At 37.8% G+C, this 24,688-nt stretch overlaps 1 protein-coding gene and 1 pseudogene across 1 annotated transcript; one reads left to right on the top strand and one right to left on the bottom strand.

Moving 5' to 3' along the window:
• Nucleotides 1-3,081: 3,081 nt before the first annotated feature.
• On the bottom strand, nt 3,082-4,500 carry LOC137822600 (ethylene-responsive transcription factor ERF016-like). Its single transcript, XM_068627509.1, has one exon. The coding sequence runs from the start codon at nt 4,217-4,219 to the stop codon at nt 3,416-3,418; it is 804 nt and encodes a 267-aa protein (XP_068483610.1). The 5' UTR covers nt 4,220-4,500; the 3' UTR covers nt 3,082-3,415.
• A 6,440-nt stretch (nt 4,501-10,940) lies between these two features.
• Nucleotides 10,941-16,362, top strand: LOC137822240 (uncharacterized; annotated as a pseudogene).
• The last annotated feature ends 8,326 nt before the right edge of the window (nt 16,363-24,688 follow it).

The raw sequence follows: 24,688 nt of genomic DNA on the forward strand, positions 1-24,688 counted from the left end.
TGGTTACTAGTGATTATAATAACATCCTCAGTTTCTCCAAATCAATTTTATAATTTGATTTAGTAAAATTTTATCTTTGTCAGTTCATCTAAACAAATACATATGACTGATTGAAAAAATATACAGTTTGAAACTTCCTCTTCTCCTGCATAACAAACAACTAAAAAAATCTAAACTTAATTGCCTGATGTTGTTGTTAGGTACTCTTATAATTGAGGTATAAACCATAAAAATATGTCTAAATAATTTTGTTAGTCTAACACAATGATTTGATACACGTAATTAGCTTAAACACAATTTTTTCAAAAATAAACTAGAACTGTCTGACAAAAGAATGATAAAACTTTACACAATGGGACCAAAATTTTCTAACTTTGTCTCATAATTAACAATATTTATCCAATGGTATTTCATACCGTTCCCATCCAAGTGTTAAATTCATAGCTCATCATATTTTAAACTACTTAGTTCACTACAAAAAAATCATGAAATATAAATCAATTTTTAGATACCAAAATAATTAGTTGTAATAGTAACTAAATTAGAAACCATTTTAAAAACTAAAAAAAAAATTGGTTTCTAAATTAGTTTCTATTATTGTTAAATAGTTTCTAAATTGGTATATAATTAGCAACCAAGGTTTTAACTACCAATTATTTAGTTTCTAAATTTAGTAGCAAAAACATTGGTTGCTAATTAGATATCAATTTAGAAACTATTTAACAATAATAGAAATTAATTTAGAAATCATTTTTTTTTTAGTTTTTAAAATGGTCTCTAATTTAGTTACTATTGCAACTAATTATTTTGGTCTCTAAAAATTAGTTTCTATTTCATGATTTTCTTGTAGTGTTCAAGACGGTTCCTTCTAAGTAGAAGGATACTAGTAACTGGTGACGTCAGCTAAATTGATAGAGAGAAAGAGAAATAAAAATTAAGAGATGTTATTCTATTTTGATATTGATTTGTAACATTAAAAAAAAAAAAAACTCTCAAACTTTTTGTATCAACCTCCAAAATAGGAAACCCTAATTTATATATGTTTGATTTTTTTAAGAGGATACAAGATAATGTCTAAATCGTTAATACCCAGATTAAATTTTATTTAGAAAATGATAGTTTGACAACATTTAGAGTTGTATATACAACTTTGAATGTGATAAGTTTAAAAATAAATATATATAATAAAGGGTAAATTTGTAAATAAAAGATATAAAAAGATAGTAAAATAATAGTATTGAGAGTTATAATTTGGTTGTATAAAAAATTGGAGTTGTAAAATAATCATTATCCAACTTTCTTTCTCCCAAACAAGTACAAAAGTATAATTCAAGACCTGTACCAAATTAAAGATGATTGGTGATAATTAATATGTTTAAGAACTAAATATCATTTATCTTTAAAAAATATGACTATATAAGTTTTTTAGCAGTTACCTTAAATGCCATTTAGATCTTTATGAGATCTGGAAATGAAAATTTATCTATAATAGAAAAAAAGACAGACCCAAGATTATATAATATTGAAATCTCCCAAGCAAATGAAAGTAAGCTCAAGTGTTAATCATATGGTGTATTAATATAAGTATGATGTACATATAAATTCCCAATGTTCTTAAAGTTGCCAACTCTTTTTCACATCCGCAAATACTTAGAACACACTAAAATCAACTACTTTCCTGTTGTGTACAGCAAAATCAAGTTATTACAAATCCATCAAGATTTAATTTTTGATGATTAACTCGTATTTTAAATCTTTAATAATGTATAAATCTACTATTTTAATTAGAATTCATCTAATTGAATTTATTTAGGTTTAAATTTATTATTTTTGTTAATATTGTAATTTTAGTTGTAATAAACGGTCATTTAACTTTTTACTGGGAGACAATCTAACTAAAGGATTTAGTAGTCATATGGAGTAGTTAGTCAACACACTTATAAATGCTCAACTAAAGAAAATACCTCATAAATATCAAGTGTAATAAAGACAAAGGTACAGAAAGAGTCTGATGCGAAAAACATAAACTAAACGATCTAGTAGTCCGTCTGAAAGAAGAGTTTACATTATGAGTGAGTCTAATTAGCAAAAATCCAAGTTATTTATCAGAACTAAAACAAGAAATAAAAGTTAAGTAATAAGAACAAGAGAATAAAATCTATAGAATCTCAAAAATAGAATTAGAAGCAAATCATCTCCAAAAACACAAAGAAACAAAATATGTGATAAAACTTTATACAAAATATGAGAATTGTGAAAAGTTGGAAATTGAAAAGCGGTAAACAATATTAGAGACAAAATATATTTCCGAGATCCTTAGACCAAATAAGACTATAAAAGATGCAAGTTTCAAAGAGACTGAATCAAGTCTTCACAACGAAAAAAACATTCAAAATAACAGAGCATCATAGTTTTCTTAATTTTCTCACTTTTTTCATTGCAATTCTTTGGTTTTGTCTTCGTATAGAAAACACTTGTTAAGAAGTTATTTTCTTTAATTGGAGTTATTGATTACTCAATTATAATCAATCTCTTGTGTTTGTTTAATTTAAAATATAAGATAAACATCTCACAAGATGCTTGGAGACTATTAAAATATAAAAAACATAGAAGTTTATTCCATTAATTGATTTTTTTTATACTTGTTTGATTAAGTTTAATTGTACGTAAGAATAGAAAGAATGTTAATTTTTAAGAAAATTGATGATAATTTCGCGTTTGAATGAACACAAAATCAACTTGTTTCCTTTATTTTTAAGTGTCTATTTTATTTTATAAAATTCTCAAAAATCCTTTTTATTTTATTTTTATTGTTACTTTTAAATTTCACTGTTAACTAAATTTACTATTAAATTTATTGAGAGACATCTGGAATATTTATACTTCATTTTTTTTATGTTAAACTATTTAACAGTGTTTTAAATTATCCACTCTGAATTACTTTTAGTTTGATTGTAGGAAGAACAACTATGAGTTTTATTGAGAAATATGAAAACTGGAGACAGATTGCCTCACAGATTAATGGCATGTGTGTACTTAGGTATAAATATATACTTTTACCAGTATACAAGAAACAACCTATAAAGTACAAATATTTTATTTAGGAAAACGTGTAAGACAACATCTATGGATGCTATGTAGCCTGTGACAATCTAAGGAATAGATAGCAGTGGAAAAACCTAGTCTCTAGCCACATAGATAGATACAATGGATGTAAGGTCTCACAAAAGCCTGTGTCATGTCCTGCCCTATCCTTTCTATGGTTATTTAGAAACAACACATATATATTCTTATATACAAAGACTAAGGATGTTTATTTATATATATAGAGAGAGAGAGGGAGAGAGAGAGAGAGATTCTGGGCAGTAATTATCTAGTGATATATGATTATCCGGCAGCAAAGTAGGGAGTGATATCAAAAGTTCCAATTCCAAAGGAATGATTGGTGATAAAAGGGATCTTCTTCAGCATCAATCAATTCTTGGTAACCGTCAAAAGGAGGTGGAGGAGGAGGTGGAGTGGAATACAATAACTCACCTGAAGTTGAGTGCATCTTGTGTAGCTCAAAGTAGAGATCATAGTCGGATCCAACGGGAAAAACTTCGTTGGAGTAATCAAACTCTTTCAAGAATGTCCAATCCATGTCCCCATGGCCCACCAGCACCGTTCCATCACATTCATGCATAGTAGTAGAACATGACGAGGCAGTGGTGGTGGGGGTGCTGGTGGTACTAGAACTACTCCCTGCTACGCTGTCAGATTTACACAACATCGCTCCAAACGATGAAGAATTCCCATCAGCAGCAGCAGAAGCAGAAGCAGCAGCAGCAGCATCACGTTGAGATTCTTGTGTAAGAGGTTTTTTTTGTAGTAATGGGTCCTCGTTTGCAAACTTAGCAGCAACCTCTTGAATCTCGTGTGGAGTAAGAGATTGGGGAGCAGCCAGAGGCACATTGGTGTCCATGCTGCAAGGAGTGTTGGGGAAGTTGAAATTGGCATTGCGACCACGCAGACAGAAAAGGGCAGCATCGAAGGCTCGTGCTGCTTTTTCAGGAGAGTCATAAGACCCTAGCCATATGCGTTCACGGCTATTGGGAAGTCTGATTTCAGAAACCCATTTCCCCCACTTTCTCTTTCTCACCCCTTTGTATACCTTGTGCTCACTCGTCGAATCACTGGCACCACCACACACGGCATGCTTCTCCATGTCCATGTCCATGTTCAGTGTGTCTGTGTGTGCATAAGTTTGTGGTTTTGAATCAAATGAAATTGGCGGCGGCAAAGGTGGAGGAGGAAGTGGCGTTATATTTATAGTTATAGGTTGTGTGATGAGTGGGGATGTGAGGTAGGTTAAGGACTTTGATTTGAAGGTCTAAGCATGAAAACGTGTTGATCGGAAAGGAGCGTAAAAGGAGTGTGAGAGGCATGGAAATGAGTCACCCCCAGTGCATCAAGGTATGAGACAACGCGGTAGGGCCACCTTTACATTCTTCTACAAGTCTAATCCAAAAAAAAAAAAAAAAAAGATAAAAAAAATAATAATAGTAATATTTGGAGCACGTGGTGAATATTGTAGAGTACGACGTTGACAAACAAATTAACATGGCTCAACCTTATTTCCTTTTGAGCTCATGTCTCTTGTTGGTGGACCATACACTTAACACAGTGCCACTGCCACTTAATTAATCCAGGTTTGATCACAATGCTTCTCAATATTGTTTCTGTACCATTTATCCATTATCTCAGCCAACACTATATCAATGGCGGCGACAATCTATTTTGTTCTTCGGTTATGATTCACCAAATTTTGAATCAACACATCATTATGTGTAGTAGTGGTGTAGGATATCTTTGAATGTATAGGATAGGAGTAGTAGTGATTATTTTTATGGTGATAGTCAATTACAAAATGTAGCTCATGAATGAAATATTTTCTTTCATATAACACATCCATGATGATGATAAGTAAAATTATATATTTATAAGTAATCCTTTTGATGATTTTATAAGTGTAATAAATTTTAGATGATTATGATATTATTTAAAAAATAAATTTTTGAGTTTACTTATTTTTATAAAAGTAACTTATAAAATTAAAATTTACACATTCTTATATAATATTAAATTAAATATATTTTTATATTTAATTGATGTGAAATTTTGAACGTCAAAAACTTTTCATCTACAGTAACAAAATGATCATAGAGATATTCATAATTTGGTATTGTGAATTATATTGGTCGGTTCAAAAACGTCAAGGGCATTGTAAAAAGATGGAAGGAGTCAATTGTTCTTTATTAAAATAAAAAAAATGCTTTCGCACGGGATTTTGTAGACTTGTCTTTTTCATGACCTATCTTTTCTATGGCACCACTTTCGGAACGTGGTCCTACTAACATCATTTGACCCGTTCGTTAAAAAATTACGAAAACTATAATAACATGTTTGAGAACTTACTAAAAATAAACCCATTTATTTATTTTGAAAACCTAAAGAAGAACTTCAATTACTTAAAACATAATTTTACGTCTTTGCTTTGAAATCAACTGACATTTCTCTTCTTCATAATTCTCTTCTTCCTAATTGGACAATTTATTCAATCCTATGTGATTCACATGGTTGTGTTTATCTGTAATATATAGTTTGGCTATACATATAATGAAATATTTCTCAATGACTGTGCACATTTAAATTATTACCATTAAAAAATATTTATATAGGTTATTCTAGACATTATATATTAGATATATAATTGATATAGATGTAGTGGATTTAAAAAGTTGGAAATTTTCTATATCAGATTACAACATATATAAAAACTAATGTTGTATGTTATACACTTATTAAATCAGCATAAATGACTTTTTTTTTTACATTTCTCTAGTTGACGAAAATTAATTCAGAAATGAATACTACATCAGTTTAACTCACAATTTGTGGTATATAGTTTTTAACATTGATTTTTGTCAACATGTAAAAATTACTTTTTTTATATAATAATAATTTATACCTATATAATGAGGACTCATCTTTAAAATTGTTTTTATGTAAATAATTTTTTTATTTATTTTATCTTTATATTAATATTTTATTTTAGTTATCTTATTATTTTATAATTACTTAAATTTAAAACTAAAAAAATAGTTAATATTAATTTTGAAAGAAACTGTTTCAAAGGCATTACATTTATTATTTGAAAAGAACAAGTCAAATTTAACTTTGAGTTGAAACGTGGTTTGATGGGTGTTACTTTAACTTGACAAAAAAACACAATAAAAAAAAACTGAGAGAGAAGTGTGAGAAAAGGAGACTGAAACAAAAAAAGAACAAAAAGAAAAAGAAGTTGAGAAGAGAAAAGAAAAGAAACATAAAAAAATGAATGTAAATAACAAAAAACTTTTAGTTTATTTTTTCATTCTCACCAATCTAAAGGTATTTTTTATTAAACCAATATCATTATTGTTTATTTTATTCTAATCAATCAATGCAGGTTATATAAATTTTGATTGTTTAATTATTAATGTTTCTCGTTTTTATTTCTTTTACTCTGTTTTTCATTTTCCTACAACAAGTAGAGGTGGAAGAGGAAGAAGAAAGATAAATAAATAGAATATCCCAAACCCTTACTTGAATACAAACACTCACGAGCATTCAGATTTTTGCACATGTACAAAGTTTCGATACCCCACGATTGTCAAGCACGCCACATGGATGTTGTCATGACCTTCTTTTCCGTTCAAGAAAAAATTTATAAAGAAATTAAAAAAAATGAGTGATGATGAAAGACTTATGACAAGGAACACTTTGATTGGACCGCCACCATAAGTTTTGTAAAATATATTGATGTTATTGTTGATGTGGGCGTCGATGAAGGAGGATGGGTTCATTTTGACGTCCCGAAAAGAGGGAATACATTAGAAAATAGATATTTTCTCAAGGTTTGTTGTCAGAGTTTTTCATCTTTTTTTTCATTATTATATTTTTTTTAGCTTTATATTAGTTACAAATCAAGATTAGTGATATGTAAGTCCTCACAGTGAAGCAGATGACGTAATTGCTTTAATATAATTATGTTCATTGGGTTATAAATTTGAAATTGTTTAATATATATTTTACTGTAACTTAATTATGAAAATTGTATGTTTTTAAGAATGATATTATAGTTTAGTTTAGTTTTGAAGACTGTTTTTCCAATGGATAAGTATTAGGGATGACAATACGAGCTGACCTGTCCCTGCGTAATGAACACGGATTGATTTCTCTGTCATGCCCCCGCATAAGGGTTAACCCACGGGTTAGCCCGCATATAGTTTTTTTTTAAGAAATTCAATGAAAATGTTTGTTATTGAAAAAATGAATATAAAAGAATTCAATAAAAATATTTACTATTTTTTACATTGTTACTAAAAAATTGAATAATTATAAAAAAATTAATATAAATTGATTATAATTGAATAAAAAATTGAATATATGTTTGCTACTAATATAAAACATCAAACGTCATTATTCTTTTCTTCCATTTCAAACATAGTAAAAAATCAATAATTTAATTAAGATAAAACATCAAACATCAATATTCTTTCATTTCAAAATATACTCAAACATCAAACAACAACACCACTACATTAAATATAGTCAAATAAAAAACATCAATATTTTTCCATTTCAATGACATTGGATGCATGTTAATATATTCCTCATCCATTCCAATCCAATTTGCAAATTAAGATCCTGTCGAAAAATATAGAATAAACATATAATTAAAATTAATGATACCAATAAATATATCCTACTCCCACAATAAACAAGGGAGAAAGAAATGATTGTTCAACTAGTTCAGTGCAATTTGAAAAAACATTATCTACAATCACAGAGTCTCTTCAAGAAAGGCACCAAAAATTCACTTTTCAACACTCTCTTCAATCACAAAGTCTCTTCAAACGCCCTTACAGAAAGGCAACGCAACTTACCTGGTTCCTATTATCATGTAAGTTTAGTTTTGTTCACAATGCATTTTCCCCACCCATCTTAAACTCCTCTTAAAACCTTAGATATGAGACTCGTTATTTTTTTTTCAATTTATCTTTTTTTTGTCACATCAAATTCATATCATACCTACAGAAATGATCCTGTCGACAACTGGAACGTGGAGGAATCGCTTTGTAGCACTCTCTGCCCCGTCTACGCGACTGAGTTATCTGCAAAATCACCCTCAGAACCTTCTCTAGGATCTCCAAACGCGACCTGCAAAACACACAGACGGCGCCTCTAGCGGCCGTTTGCACTCCGACGATCAAGTTAGATCACAGAACCACCAAATGAGAAAAACTAGTAGTGTGTGTGAAAACTCTTCCTCTCTCTCTTCACTCTCACCCTAATTCTGTTTTATTGCACCGCCTGCATCTGGGCCTAACAGAATTCTGTTAGGCTTTCTGGCATGTGTCAGAACCCTGTTATGCTTTTCTGCGACAACGTACCTCCAGAATCAGTAGAGTGTGAGTGTCTGTGCGTGTCCGCGCGTCTCTGCGCTTGATTGCGCTTGTCTGTACCTTTAGTGGTACGAAGTACACCTTTATCTGGGCCGCGCCCCTCTCAGATGGTGACACGTGGAGGTATGCAACTCACTTCTAACCATTCACGTGTCACTACTTGAAGGGCTCTAGCGCTTCTCTTTGTGCGCCTAAGTTATTCCCTTGCGGAGTAACTTAGGATATTTCTTCCACCTGGGTAAATCGCATACTGATGAGCATATATTTATTCACACTTAATAGCCTTAATCATAGATTATTGGACTATAATAATTAATAAATCCATTGTTTTAATTAATATTCTTATAATTGGGTTTATTTAGGCCTTAACTATTATTATTGTTAATTTTGTGTTTTTAGGGTAAATGATCTGAAGCATCTACCTTTGTGAATGGGCCAAATATGCAAAAGTCCAAGTTGCTTCTTTGAATCAAAACAGAAAACAAATTCTGTTGGAGAAGAAAGAGAAAATAAAAGCTACAAGATTCCAGAAACAGAATTGGAAGCAAATCTTCTGCAAAATAAAAAGAATTATGGAAAGTGGAAACTGTTTACAAAATCTAAACTGCAATATTTTCCCAAGATCCTTGGAGCAGAAAAGCCTTATAAAAGGACACAAGCATCAAGTAGAAAGAGAGAGAGTTTCATAGGATTTTCTTAGTTTCTTTTCTTATTTGTAATTCTTTTGCCTCCGCATGGAAAGCTAAACCTTTTGGTTGATTCCTTTGTGATTCCCCATTGAGTTCTGAGGTTTTGATCAATAAAAGTTTCTATTTTTAATTCTCTATAGCAGTTGTTTTTATTGTCTAATCTCCTGGAAAACTAGTTTTTGTGAGAGGTTGTACTTGAACGCATGATTGAGAGTCTTCCTTATCTTAAACTTTGGTTTCTTAGTTAGTTCGTATTGTTCTAATTAATTTCTTGGGCGCATGATTCAAGAGAGAGGAGATAAGCATTCCCATGGAGTATACGCATGGAACAAAGTGGGTATTGATTAAACCGGTAGACGCATGCTTTACTGGTGAGCTTCAGTTGAATTAGGTTTGGCGCATGTTCAATTTAGTTTAGCTCTGCTGAGGATTGAGAAAAGAATAATCTTTAGAGAGCCTGTGAAGAATTCATTGGTGGAAGAACTTGGGAGTCAATCTGCATTCTTAACTGATTCAAATCATCATTTATATTTTCTTGCTAAGCGATCACAACCCCTATTTCTTTACTATTATTGCTAATTTTCATTGTTTGCAGATAGGTTTTGAATTCTATTCACTGAAATTACTATTGGATTCGTTGGGAGACGACTTGGGGTCATCTGACCACAACTATATTATCATCTCTCTAGTGTTAGACAAGTCTACGCTAGAATCATATTAATTTGACAGCAAAACGACAGCTATCAAATTTGGCGCCGTTGCCGGGGATTCCAATTTGATTTTGGTTATCAGGTTTTTCTTCTTATCTGTATAATTTTATTTTTTTTCCTTCCTAATTTTTTTTTTTGCATATTTAAATTTTGTTTTCTTCTTATTAGTTTTTATTTATTTAGTATACCCTAAAAAACAAAAAAAAAAAAATTAAAACTAAAAAATCTAATATTCAACCTTTTTTTTTCTTATTTTTTTTATAAACGAAAAAAATAAAAAAAAACGAAAAATTAAAAATTAAAAAAATATAATATTCAGAACATCTTTTTTATTTATTTATTTATTTTATCTCTTATATATATCTTTTTATCTTTATTTTGTTTTGATTTGTTTTTATTTTATTTCCTTATATCTTTTATCTTTATTTTGTTTTGATTTGTTTTTATTTTATTTTCTTATATCTTTTATCTTTATTTTGTTTTTATTTGTTTTTATTTTATTTCCTTATATCTTTTATCTTTATTTTGTTTTGATTTGTTTTTATTTTATTTCCTTATATCTTTTATCTTTATTTTGTTTTGATTTGTTTTTATTTGATTTTGTCTCTTATATCTTTTATCTTTATTTTGTTTGTTTTTATTTTCTTTATCTATATATATATTCTGTTTTTAGTTATTTTTTTTTGTCATTCTTTATTTATTTTTGTTTCTGTTTTATTTTTATTATTGATCTTTTTATTTTTCCTATTTATTCATTTTTACATTTTTTTTTCTTGTCATTTTTTTAAGCATTAAGTGTAGCAATTACATTAGTTTTTTTTAGAATCTTGCATTTAGGGTAGACACTTCAGTTGTTACTCTTTGTTTTTTTTTAAAAAAAAAAATTAAAAGCAATTCAGGGAAGACTCTGGCTAGGAAAGACTTGGTATTTAAGTTTGTCCATTTGTGACTCACCTCTCTTTCTTGGGAGTTGACTTGGGTTGTTTCCTTTTTTTTTTTAAAAAAAAAAGATTTTGCTCTAAGAGGTCTAATAGAATATTCAATTGAAATACATGTCTAATACAACCTCGTCTTCTAGTTCATCACCAACTACTGTCGGAAGTCCTAACTCTGGAATTATGGACGAACGGACCCTCAGAGAACTTGCTGCTCCAGATGTTTCCTTCCAAACTATGTGTATCCAATATCCAGATGAGCAATGTGAGCTTAAATCTGGTTTGATACACTTGCTGCCTAAATTTCATGGCCTTGCAGGTGAAGACCCGCATAAACATCTTAAGGAGTTTCACACAGTGTGCACCACCATGAGGCCAGCTGAGGTCACAGAGGAGCACATCAAGCTTAAAGCATTCCCTTTTTCACTCCAAGATGCAGCTAAAGATTGGCTATATTATTTGCCGGCAGGATCAGTGACTAATTGGGAAGGGTTGAAAAGAGTGTTCCTTGAAAAATTCTTTCCAGCATCCAGAGTCACATCAATAAGGAAGGAAATATGCGGGATCAGGCAACAAGATAGAGAAAGTCTCTATGAATACTGGGAGAGATTTAAGAGGCTATGTACAAGTTGTCCATACCATCAAATTCATGAACAACTTCTAATACAATATTTTTACGAGGGTCTGATAGCTATTGATAGACAAATGATAGATGCTGCCAGTGGAGGAGCTCTAGTTGACAAGACGCCAGCCGCTGCAAGACAATTGATTGAGATCATGGCTTCTAACAATCAACAATTCCAAACACGTAGCAACTCTGCAGCACCTGTTCGTGGAGTTCATGAGATGACAACCAATTATGCAGCTGATCATGCTCAGATGAAGGCACAACTAGACGATCTCACATCCATGATGAAGCAACTAACTATGCCTCAGATGGTTGCAAGGGTATGTGGAATTTGCACCGCTAACCATGCCACTGATGCTTGCCCCACTCTTCAAGAAGTTGAAGGAGGAAACAATGTTGAATGTCCTCAAGCTTATGCTGCAAACATCTATAATAGTGGTAGACAGTCTACTAGTTTTCCCTTCAATAGTAGACTATCTAACCCACCTCAGCAACCATTCAACCATGATTTGTCCACCAATAAGTATAATCCAGGTTGGAGGAATCATCCGAATCTTAGATGGGGTAACTCACAGCAACAACAACCATCCCCACCACCAACTTTTGTATCAGAAAAAGGTGGATCTTCTCTAGAGGATGTAATAAAGCACATGGCTGAAGTTAATACGCAATTCCAACAGAGAACAAGTGAAATAGTACAAAGAACAGATGAAAGAGTACAGAGAACAGAGGTAAGCATTCATAACTTGGAAAATCAGATTGGTCAGTTAGCCACTCTTATGAATGAGATGAATTCCAAAGGGTCTGATAAGCTTCCCTCCCAGATAGCCATCAATCCACATAATGTTAGTGCCATCACTCTGAGAAGTGGTACACAGTTGCAAGCACCTGTGCAAAAATCCACCAAAGTAGACGATCAACTGAGATCGTCTAACACCTCCAACATTACTACTACTCCAGAAAATGATGATCAAAGAAGGGTCAACACAAGGAATAATGACATGGATGCTCCTCCTAGACCGTCTCATGAAGTTGATATACAAGGAGAAAATGTTAGTCTCGATAGACCATCTATTCCTCTTCCTTTTCCACAAAGAGTTGTTCAGACGAGCAGAAAAATGGAAAAAACTGACAAGGAGATTCTCGAGACATTCAGAAAGGTTGAGGTGAACATTCCTCTGCTAGACGCTATTAAACAGATTCCTAAATATGCAAAGTTTTTGAAGGATCTAAGCACACATAAAAGGCGTCTTAAAGGGAACGAAAAGGTAAACATGGGAAGGAATGTTTCTGCTCTAATTGAAAAGCCTGCGGTAACAATTCCTGAAAAATGCAAAGACCCAGGCACTTTCACCATTCCTTGCGTAATAGGCAATAACCTATTTGAAAATGCGATGCTTGACTTGGGAGCATCTATAAATGTTATGCCTTTATCTGTGTTTACTTCTTTGTCTATTGGTCCTCTTAAACCCACAGGCATAGTCATTCAGCTCGCTAATAGAAGCACAGTCCAACCTACAGGGCTTATTGAAGACGTCCTTATTCAAGTAAATAAACTTGTTTTTCCTGCAGATTTCTACATTTTGGACATGGGTGGAGAAGATTCAAATTCTGGTTCAACAACCATCATCTTGGGCAGACCTTTCTTGAAGACAGCCCGCACCAAGATTGATGTTCATGCAGGCACACTGACTATGGAGTTTGGAGACAATTTAGTCCAGTTCAATATCCTAGACGCTATGAAACACCCAATTGAAGATCACTCTGTGTATCATCTTGAGATTTTAGATGATATTGTGGATGATAATGTGTTTGATTTTCTAGGTTTTGTAACTGATGTAGATGTTGTTGATTCACACTTAGCAACATCAGATGATATCAACCATGATGAATTGCAGGTTGTGAAAGTTTCTCTCAGCACTAGACCAGTACCGTCCATCATCCAACCGCCATCACTTGAACTGAAGCCACTTCCGGATCATCTTAAGTATGCCTATTTGGAAAAAGGGGAGCAACTTCCAGTGATTATTTCTACTTCTCTAACTGATGAACAAGAGCAGAAACTGTTGCAGGTGATTAGAGAGCACAAAAAAGCCATTGGTTGGACGTTGGCAGACATTCCAGGTATCGGCCCTTCTATTTGTATGCATAGAATTCTACTAGAAGAAGAGACAAAACCTATGAGACAACCTCAACGCAGGCTTAATCCCCAGATTCTTGATGTGGTGAAGAAGGAGGTCACTAAGCTGTTACAAGCTGGTATCATATACCCTATCTCTGACAGCACATGGGTGAGTCCGATTCAGGTTGTTCCCAAGAAATCTGGGATAACAGTGATAAAGAACGAGCATAATGAACTTATTCCTACTAGAGTGCAGAACAGCTGGAGAGTTTGTATTGACTACAGACGCTTGAATCAAGCCACTCGGAAGGACCACTTTCCCCTTCCTTTCATTGATCAAATGTTGGAACGTCTAGCAGGTAAAACACATTATTGTTTCTTGGATGGTTTCTCTGGATATTTTCAGATATGTATAGCACCAGAGGACCAACATAAGACCACTTTTACTTGCCCATTTGGAACCTTTGCATATAGAAGGATGCCATTTGGCCTATGTAATGCTCTGGGAACGTTTCAACGATGCATGATGAGCATATTTTCTGATTTAATTGAGCATTGCATAGAGATTTTTATGGATGATTTTAGCCTGTATGGTTCTTCTTTTGATGATTGTTTGGCTAACCTGGTCAAAGTACTTGACAAATGCATTGAGAATGACTTAGTATTAAGTTATGAGAAATGTCATTTTATGGTTACACAGGGTACAGTGTTGGGTCACATTATCTCTGAGAAAGGTATTCAAGTAGATCCTGCTAAACTGAATGTTATCTCACAACTACCTTATCCCTCTTCTGTGAGGGAGGTTAGGTCTTTTCTTGGTCATGCAGGATTCTATAGACGGTTCATCAAGAATTTTAGCAAAATAGCATTACCTTTATCTAACTTGCTACAAAAGGATGTATTGTTTGATTTTGGAGAAAGATGCATAGAGGCATTTGATGCCCTTAAAGCAGCACTTGTGACACCTCCAATTATAAAAACCCCTGATTGGACACTCCCTTTTGAGATCATGTGTGATGCCTCAAATTATGCACTTGGAGCTGTCCTTGCACAAAGAGTAGATGGTTTGTCACATGTGATCTATTATGCCTCTAGAACGTTAGACGCTGCTCAGTCTAACTACACCACCACGGAAAAGGAGTTGTTGGCTATTGTCTTTTCCTTAGATAAGTTCAGATCGTATCTCCTAGGATCCAAGGTGGTTGTTTTTACTGATCATGCTGCCCTGAAATATCTCTTAAAGAAGACTGACTCAAAACCAAGGTTGATTAGGTGGATGTTGCTGCTCCAAGAATTTGACTTGGAGATTAAAGATAGGAGTGGGGCATGTAATCATGTTGCAGATCACCTTAGTCGAATTGAGAAGGAACAAGATGCAGAGCCCATCCATGATGATTTCCCAGATGAGCATCTTCTTATAACGGAATCAGTAAACGGTCCAACCAGAGCATCTAATGCATATTCTAAATTATCTAGCACATCTGAACTTATACCTTGGTACGCTGACATAGTGAACTACCTTGTTGCTTCTGTTTTTCCACTATTGGCAACTAAGGCACAAACTCAAGAGCGATGCCAAATACTATGTCTGGGATGACCCATACTTATGGCGTTTCTGCAGTGATCAGATCATACGCAGATGCATTCCTGACCAAGAGATCCCATCTGTGCTAAATTTTTGTCATGCTTCATCTGTTGGAGGACACTTGGCTGCACAACGTACTGCAAGAAAGGTACTGGATTGTGGGTTCTTTTGGCCAACCATTTTTAAAGATGCATGGACCGTCTCATCCACATGCGAGAAGTGTCAAAGAGCAAGCACTGCCATCTCCCAAAGACAACAGATGCCCCAGCAACCCATGCTATTTTGTGAAGTCTTTGATGTGTGGGGTATTGATTTCATGGGTCCCTTCCCTATTTCTTTTGGATTCACTTATATCCTTCTTGCTGTGGACTATGTCTCCAAATGGGTGGAGGCAATAGCCACAAGAACTAATGATTCCCATGTTGTTGCAGCTTTTATTCGATCTAACATCTTCTGCAGATTTGGGATTCCTAAAGCCATCATCAGTGACCAAGGCACACATTTTTGCAACAGGATACTCGATGTCCTATTTCGGAAATATGGGGTGATCCATAGAGCGTCCACACCATATCATCCACAAACAAATGGTCAAGCTGAGGTCTCTAATAGAGAAATAAAACGCATTTTGGAGAAGATGGTTAAGCCAACAAGGAAGGACTGGAGTAAACGTTTAGACGATGCTCTTTGGGCCCATCGTACAGCCTATAAAGCACCTATTGGGATGTCTCCCTTTAGGGTTGTCTTTGGAAAAGCTTGCCATCTACCTGTGGAGATCGAGCACAGAGCTTACTGGGCAATAAGGACATGCAACATGGATTATGACAAGGCAGGAGAACAGAGAAAACTTCAGCTGCAAGAGTTGGACGAGATCCGTTTGGAGGCATATGAGAACTCCAAATTCTACAAGGAAAGGACCAAGCATCTACATGACCACTTCATCACTGGAAAGGAGTTTGTTGTCGGCCAGCGTGTGTTAATGTTCAACTCCAGATTAAAACTCATGCCTGGAAAGTTGCGTTCAAAATGGATTGGACCATTTTTGGTCACCCATGTCCACCCTCATGGTGTTGTAGAATTGCAGAGTCTGACATCTACCAATACATTTAAGGTGAATGGACACCGTCTAAAGCTCTTTCATGAGATTCCTCAAGACGAGACGGTGGAAGAGATTACCTTGCAGCACCCGAATTACCCTCAAGCTTGAGGAGGGAGTATTTCTTCCCTTACTTTTATCATACACATATATTAATTGTTTTTACATTGAGGACAATGTATGATTTAAGTGTGGGGGGAGAATTGTAGTTAGGATTTGTTTTACTGTTTTATTTTTATTTTTATTTTATTTTATTCATTATTTATTTTTATTTTTTTTATCTAAAGAAAAAATTATTTTGAAAAGTGATCTAGGGAAGACTCTGGCTAGGAAAGACTTGGTATTTAAGTTTGTCCATTTGTGACTCACCTCTCTTTCCTGGGAGTTTTACTTGGTTTGCTTTCAAATAAAAATTCCTTAGTATTTTTTTGTTTTCTTTTAGCAAACATTTAGAGCATCTAATACAAGCATTATGCATGTTTCTAGATAAATTTTGAGTTTCTTGATCCTTGTTGTGTGGATTTCTTAGAAAAGTTTTGAAAAATAAGTTGGTTATGAGAAATTTAGAGTTGAATCTTTTGTGATAAACTGTCCCAGGTGAGATTTTGAGCTTCATTGACAGATTGTCTAATATTCTTTTTAGTGTGTTTTCACTTGTGTCTGCTTATACTCTAGAACTTAGCTTGATTCTTTGTTTTACAACTGTGATTTACGTGCATGAACTGATATGATAGAGGCATTCTTTTGTTTAAATTAACCCACTAGCCATATTAGCCTACCTTTATGATAATCCATTTGTTAGCCCCTTGAGCCTATAACCTTTTTCTTATTTTTAACCCTCATTGCAAGCCTCAAAACAAGAAAAACCATGTTTGTCCCTACCTTAGAAGATAAAGGAGCTTTGAAATCATTTGGGAATAGGTTTTTGAATAAGTGTGGGGGTGTATGTCATTTTCATAGTTTACCTCTTCAGTTTAAAAAAAAAAAAAAAGGGATAGAAAAAAAGAATACAACAAGAAAAAGAAAAGCAAAGCAAAATAAACAAAATAAGAGTAGATCTTCTAATACATTGGATTGACTATCTACTATATGATAAAAAATTATATCTTGAAATAAAAAGAGGAGTCATAATACTTACACTTGTTTTTAGACTTATCCTTCATTGCTCCTTTGTTTTTCTATGGTTTTTAAGCCTATTTTCCCACTTTTACCTACCTTTACCTTAGCCCCATTACATCCCTTATAAAGTCCTCTTGATCTTTGATTGCATATTTTTCAATGGTTGTGAATATTAGAGTCCTGCTAAGCATATGGTAGTGTTTGTCTGCATGGGTGCTGAGTGTAAATACAAACCTAAACACTTAAGAGTTAGAGAGCATTTGGTGAGAAGTTTATCAAATTTTGATTCACCTTTGAATTCGATTACCTACTTGTAGTTCAATTCATAGGATTCCATTCACGCTGGTTTTGATTCCTTGATTGTCTTGAAAATGTATCATGCTGATATAGTTGTTCTGGTTTGCTGCAGTTTAGTTTTCATTATTTTTCCTTTTAGCTTTCTAAATATTTGTAGAGTGTTTTGCCCAGGAGTGCAAAAAGGATAAGTGTGGGGGTATTTGATGAGCATATATTTATTCACACTTAATAGCCTTAATCATAGATTATTGGACTATAATAATTAATAAATCCATTGTTTTAATTAATATTCTTATAATTGGGTTTATTTAGGCCTTAACTATTATTATTGTTAATTTTGTGTTTTTAGGGTAAATGATCTGAAGCATCTACCTTTGTGAATGGGCCAAATATGCAAAAGTCCAAGTTGCTTCTTTGAATCAAAACAGAAAACAAATTCTGTTGGAGAAGAAAGAGAAAATAAAAGCTACAAGATTCCAGAAACAGAATTGGAAGCAAATCTTCTGCAAAATAAAAAGAATTATGGAAAGTGGAAACTGTTTACAAAATCTAAACTGCAATATTTTCCCAAGATCCTTGGAGCAGAAAAGCCTTATAAAAGGACACAAGCATCAAGTAGAAAGAGAGAGAGTTTCATAGGATTTTCTTAGTTTCTTTTCTTATTTGTAATTCTTTTGCCTCCGCATGGAAAGCTAAACCTTTTGGTTGATTCCTTTGTGATTCCCCATTGAGTTCTGAGGTTTTGATCAATAAAAGTTTCTATTTTTAATTCTCTATAGCAGTTGTTTTTATTGTCTAATCTCCTGGAAAACTAGTTTTTGTGAGAGGTTGTACTTGAACGCATGATTGAGAGTCTTCCTTATCTTAAACTTTGGTTTCTTAGTTAGTTCGTATTGTTCTAATTAATTTCTTGGGCGCATGATTCAAGAGAGAGGAGATAAGCATTCCCATGGAGTATACGCATGGAACAAAGTGGGTATTGATTAAACCGGTAGACGCATGCTTTACTGGTGAGCTTCAGTTGAATTAGGTTTGGCGCATGTTCAATTTAGTTTAGCTCTGCTGAGGATTGAGAAAAGAATAATCTTTAGAGAGCCTGTGAAGAATTCATTGGTGGAAGAACTTGGGAGTCAATCTGCATTCTTTACTGATTCAAATCATCATTTATATTTTCTTGCTAAGCGATCACAACCCCTATTTCTTTACTATTATTGCTAATTTTCATTGTTTGCAGATAGGTTTTGAATTCTATTCACTGAAATTACTATTGGATTCGTTGGGAGACGACTTGGGGTCATCTGACCACAACTATATTATCATCTCTCTAGTGTTAGACAAGTCTACGCTAGAATCATATTAATTTGACAGCAAAACGACAGCTATCACATACTCTCAGGAGAACGCCGGGTGTGGCTGGTCTAGGCACACTCACCAAGCGTCGCCCTCTACGTAACGACTTACCCTTCACGGTACCGTGCACGTAATGGGTTGAGGGAATCACCAATCACTGACTGGTATACTAGTTCCCTCAGGCCACTCTCGTGCACGATTCCCTGAGGTGTGCTCATGCGAGGTCCATGCGTAACGCTCTCGCTGGGAACCTCAGTCCCAGTTTAACTGCGTGTAGCACGAGAGCCCGATGACCATGCACCCGATGACTGATCAGTTCTCTATTGCTTCTCGCGTTCTGCCCCCAGGCGTTCATCGAGGAAACTGGTCTGTTGGTGGCCACTTGGTTGCTGACCACCGATCACCGTTCTGGGTGATCTGTCCCCTGACTTCTCTGCCGCCTGATCTGTCGGTGGTCACTTGGTTAGTGACAACCGATCACGTTCACCCCGATCTATCTGTCACCTGGTCCACGTGTTACCCTGCGAGTGGTCCACGTGGTTCTCTGCTGCTGACGTCATCGACTACCGATGACCGATCGGATCACAAGCCCCCCAGTCTCGAGCCGTGAACTCGTTCTCGGCGAAGAGACTAAGTGGTCGTGCCCTCAGTCCACGTGGCAAGTGGGACCGCATCACGTGCCACCTCACATGCTGCTTCTTTAACGTTAGGACTTCCTTCCTTAATCTCGCGACATGTGGCCCCATCGACGGCCAGCGTGGTGTGTCGCTAGCGCTTCTCTTATTCAAATAGGCGCGCGCCTTCACTGTTTCTTCATCTTCTTCAATCAACTCTTAGACTTCTTGCGAACTCTCTCTCTGCGCACCCATCCTTCTTCAAGTTTTCTGCTTCTAAACCTCTCGCGATCACCCAAAGGTATGGTTTTTCTTCTTCCTGGGTCTATTTAGGTTATTTTTACCGATTGCATTTATCTTTCTCGTTATCATGCATTCATCTTCTCTGTTTTCCCTCACTCGACCCGCGCTAGGGTTTTTCGCGTTCTTGCTCTGATTTCTGCTTCTCCTTCTTCCTCTTTTCACCTGGGCATTTCTTTCTCCTTTCCCTTCTCTGTTTTCACCGAACCATTCATCATTCCCTCTTTTTCCATTCATTCTGACTTTTCGTTTTTCCTCCATTGCAGCTATCTCGCGATGGCTCGCTTGAAACAAACCGCACGCATTATTGTCTCATCTTCTGGTGCACAGCCTTCCGCAAGTGCGCCAGCTCCACCACCACCCGTTGCAACCTCCTACCATGACAACGCCAGGGTCTACGACTGGGCCCCCCTGGCGTTGCAACCTCCACCTTACTGCCCGAGGGCCACCTCACATCCCTGCTGAGCAACAACCCCGATGAGCCTTCCTGCGCCATCGACAGGGAAAACGATTTCAACATCCAAATCCGCATTCCTCCTCGAGGGATGCCCATCTGCGCGGACGATAGGGCCACCAATGGGGTGCCCTTCGTCTTCATCTACTCCGCCATCTTCAAAAGGTTGAAGCTACGCCTGCCATTCACCTTTTTCGAGAAGGAGCTGATGATGGAGTTGAACGTCGCGCCCTGCCAACTCCATCCAAATGCCTGGGCTTTCATCCGGGCATTTGAAATTCTCTGCAACTACTTCGGGCATAACGCCTCCGTGGATGTGTTCCTCTATTTCTTCGAGGCGAAGAACCCTGGGGACAGGTCCTGGGTTAGTCTGAACGGGGTTGTTGGACGGGTGCTCTTGGGCCTGTATCACCAATCCTTCAAAGATTGGAAGGGCAGGTTCTACATGATATCTGCCACCCCACAAAGTCCAACGTTGCTCGAGGGGTACCCCCTCTACTGGGTTCCTGCGGTTGAGTTCAAGAAACCCCGGGACCTCGAAGCCATGGCCCCCTACGAGCGCGAGCTATGTAGGCTGTTCCTGGGGGCCAAGTACAACTCTGCTCGCCTCATCAAAGATGAGTTCGATGTGTTGGCCCTGAAAAAGTACATAGGTAGCTCTTCCTCTTCCACCTCTTAGGATACTTGCACATTCTCACGCATGCTTGCATACATTTTGACTTACTTGCGTAACTAGGCCGTCTAACTTTTCCTTTTCCCATCGATGTAGATTCAATGTCAGGGAAGGACAGGAGAAAGGCTTTGCTGGAGCTTGCCAAACTTCGGGGGACCAAAGGGACTGGCTCCTCTTCTTCCACCACCGAGCCCATTGCAGCCCCTCCTCTCTCGGTCGCGCCAGCTGAAGGCCCCGAGCAAGGAAAGAAAAGAAAGAGATTGGTGAAGGCCTCTGCTTCACCTGCCACTGCTGCTGTTCCCTCAACCGAAGAGGAGAGCTCTGGCTCTCCTCTTATACATCGCAAGAGGAAACTGCCAGCGGTTGAGGGGGCCTCATCTCTTCAACCTGGGGAGATCGAGGTGGTGGAGGTAGAGGAAGGTTCACCCCCTCCTCCCTCTACTCAACCTGCCCCAGAGCCCACGTGCCTTCCTTCTCCCTGCCAACAGCCGCCTCCAACTTCTCAACCATCATCTCCCCCCCAGCAGGCCAATCTCTTGGTCCATCTGCTCCTCCTGCTGGGGGTGCTTCTGCTCATCCAGGGGGTCTCCCGCCACCACTGCCAACCTCCACTGCTACTGCTGAATGTGGTGGGTCCAGCTCGCGACCAAGCGTCTCGGGGGCAAGCCACGAGAACTTCAGCCGGATCATCACCTTGGTTCGACAACTCATCAGCAACCGAGAGCTCGTCGAATGGAACGGTGATGAGGTGGACATGCACCTGGCTAGGCAGATGGTGCTCTCTTTGGAGTTTTCCACCTAGCACCGCAAGCAAATAGCCCTGAAGAAGAGGGTAAAGGAGCTTGAGCATGACAAGGAGTCACTGCGAAGTGACTTCGAAGCTGCCCAAGGGTCCGTAGATCTGATGCAGGGCATGGTGGAAAGAGCTAGGAGGGAGTACCTAGCGCAGGTCCAAGAGACCATCAAGACTGAGATCTTGATGGGGCAAACCGTCAACTCTCTGGACTGCGAGGTGGTGCAGTTGCGGGCCGAGACCTCCTCCCCACGCCAACTGAACTCTCAATTAGTGGGGGAGCTCGAGTCCACCAAGGAAGCGGCCGCTGCTGGAGAGAAGAAACTTGAGGAGGTGGTGAGCAAACTATCTGAAGCCAAGGTCCAATTGGAAGAAGCTGCCTCTTCCCTTGCTGCCCTTACCACCGAGAAGAATGCTGCGGAGGCCTCAAGGCAAAAACTGGAGGCGGAGAAAGCCGATCTGATGAACGTGGGTGCTGACGCCCTTACTGACGGATTCGAGCTGGCACTCGAGCAAATCCGATGCGTTTTCCCAGACTTGGACCTCTCGCAATTTAGCATTTATCACGAAGTGGTAGACGGAAAGCTCACCCCTCCTCCTTGATCTCTTCTTTTTTTTGTAAATTTATACTTCTGCACAACTTTTTAGTACTTGGAATTTGTATAAGACTTGGTGTGAATACATACTCGTTTCAGCTTATAAGCTTCTTCTCTTGTATTTTTCTTGAGCTTCGCCTTTCCTTATGCACACGACTAACTGTTAGCTAGCTTAGGTTTAGCGCGATCTTGTACTCTTCGATCTTGGCCTCTACTTTGATCGCGACTAACGACTTCCTTAGCCTTGTCTTTAACAGCCCTTGTGCGCTGCTTTGTACCGCTAACCAATCACTGACGACTCGTCAGTGATCGTTCTTCGATTTTCACTTAGCTTCTCTGTCGCTCTAGCGCTAAGTGCATAGAGGACTTTGACATCGATCGCTCGAGGTGATGCCTCGTTTTGGGGAAAGAAAAGTGTTTCTCGCTAACCCCTCTTACCTTCCCCAAGGTCATCACCCTTCAGCGGATTGGGTCGTTCATTCTCTGCCTCACTCGTGGGGTGAGAAGGGTTTCGAACTAAGAGCCTTACTGGGCCAATATTGGTGTATGCCAAGTGAGTAAGGACATTTGTCAAAATCTTTCCTTTCCCTCTCTTGGTCTTACTAGCACCTCTGGCTTTTCAAACCCTAGTCGCCTGCACTCACACCTGGGTGAGGAAGACCTAGATCAGTGCCAGTACTTGCGCCTAGGGCGAGTAAGGCCTAACCGATCACCTGCACTTGCGCCTGGGGCAAGGAGGATTTTAACTTTAATACTTGCGCACACTTGATATGCTGGAAATTTTTTCATTGGGTGGCCTCGTCAAAAACCCTCCTTAGGGAAAAGAGTGCCCCCTTGTCTGTTCAACTGTTCACACTATATACAAAGCATGTATCTTTAGCGCGAGAACGCAACTACTTTACAACTTAACTGAAGTAAAATTTTAAGTGGGTGGCGTTCCACGTTCTGGGGATTGCTCCTCCCTCCAGAGTTTCTAGCCGATAAGCTCCGTTCTCCAACGTCTCAACCACTCTGTACGGGCCTGTCCACTTTGGAGACAACTTGTTCTCCATCTCATTCTGATGAGCCTTTCTCACCACCAAATCACCTTCCTGGAAGCGCCTGGGCCTCACCTTAGAGTTGTGCCTCCGTTCTACTCTTCTCTTTACGGCTTCAGCACTGACTCTGGCTTCTTCTCGCACTTCGTCCAGTAGGTCGAGATTCACCTTTCGCTCTTCATTGGACTCTTCAGCAATGAAGTTCAAGAATCTGGGGGAGATCTCCTGTATCTCCACGGGGATCATGGCATCGGTCCCGTAGACAAGGCTGAAGGGTGTCTCATGGGTGCTGGACTGTGGGGTGGTATGATAAGACCATACGATTCTGGGGATCTCCTCCGCCCAGCCTCCTTTAGCCTTGTCTAGTCTTCGCTTCAGCCCCCTGAGCAGTACTCGGTTGGCCGACTCCACTTGCCCATTGGTTTGCGGGTGTTCCACTGAAGCGAAAACCTGCTGTATCTTTAACTCCTCACACATCTTCCTCAGCTGATGACTCGTGAACTAGGTGCCATTGTCGGAGACCAACCTCTTGGGTATTCCGAAACGACAGACGATGTTCTTCCAGACGAAGTGCTCGACTTTCTGTGCGGTGATGTGTGCGACTGGTTCTGCCTCCACCCACTTGGTGAAGTACTCGATGGCCACGATGAGAAACTTCATCTGCCTTATCGCCAGGGGAAAAGGTCCTAGGATGTCGATCCCCCAATGGCCACGGGCTATGGATGGACCTCAACTCCTCAGGAGGTGCCTTGTGCCAGTCCGCGCGAAGTTGATACTGTTTGCAAGCTGAGCAAACCTCACGCAGTCTTCCTTCAGCTTTGGCCAGTAGTACCCCGCGCGGAGTATCCTGCCAAAGCGCGACCACCTACGTGGCTTCCGCACACCCCCTCGTGCAGCTCAGACATAAGTCTGGTGCATTGCTCGCCGTGCACGCAGATCTGCACAGGGTGAGAAAATCCAAATCTAAAGAGGTTTCCATCAATTAGAGTATACTTACTTGAGCTCCTCTTTATCCTTTTTGCCTCCGCCACGTCAAGTGGGAGTACACCATCTTCTAAGTATAATTGGTATGGCGTTATCCAGGCGTCGGGTTCCTTCACCGCGCGGACCTCCATCGACTCATCGATCTTCGACGGTCGCGCTCTCACCCTCGGTGCTTTCAACGTTTCTTGAGTCAACGACCGATGACCGATCGTTAGGCGCT

The sequence above is a fragment of the Phaseolus vulgaris genome, chromosome 9 (assembly GCF_000499845.2).
Source record: "Phaseolus vulgaris cultivar G19833 chromosome 9, P. vulgaris v2.0, whole genome shotgun sequence".
Classification (NCBI taxonomy): domain Eukaryota; kingdom Viridiplantae; phylum Streptophyta; class Magnoliopsida; order Fabales; family Fabaceae; genus Phaseolus; species Phaseolus vulgaris.

Coding starts and splice junctions, on each gene's coding strand:
- LOC137822600 (XM_068627509.1), bottom strand. CDS start 4,219: ATGGACATGGACATGGAGAAGCATGCCGTGTGTGGTGGTGCCAGTGAT.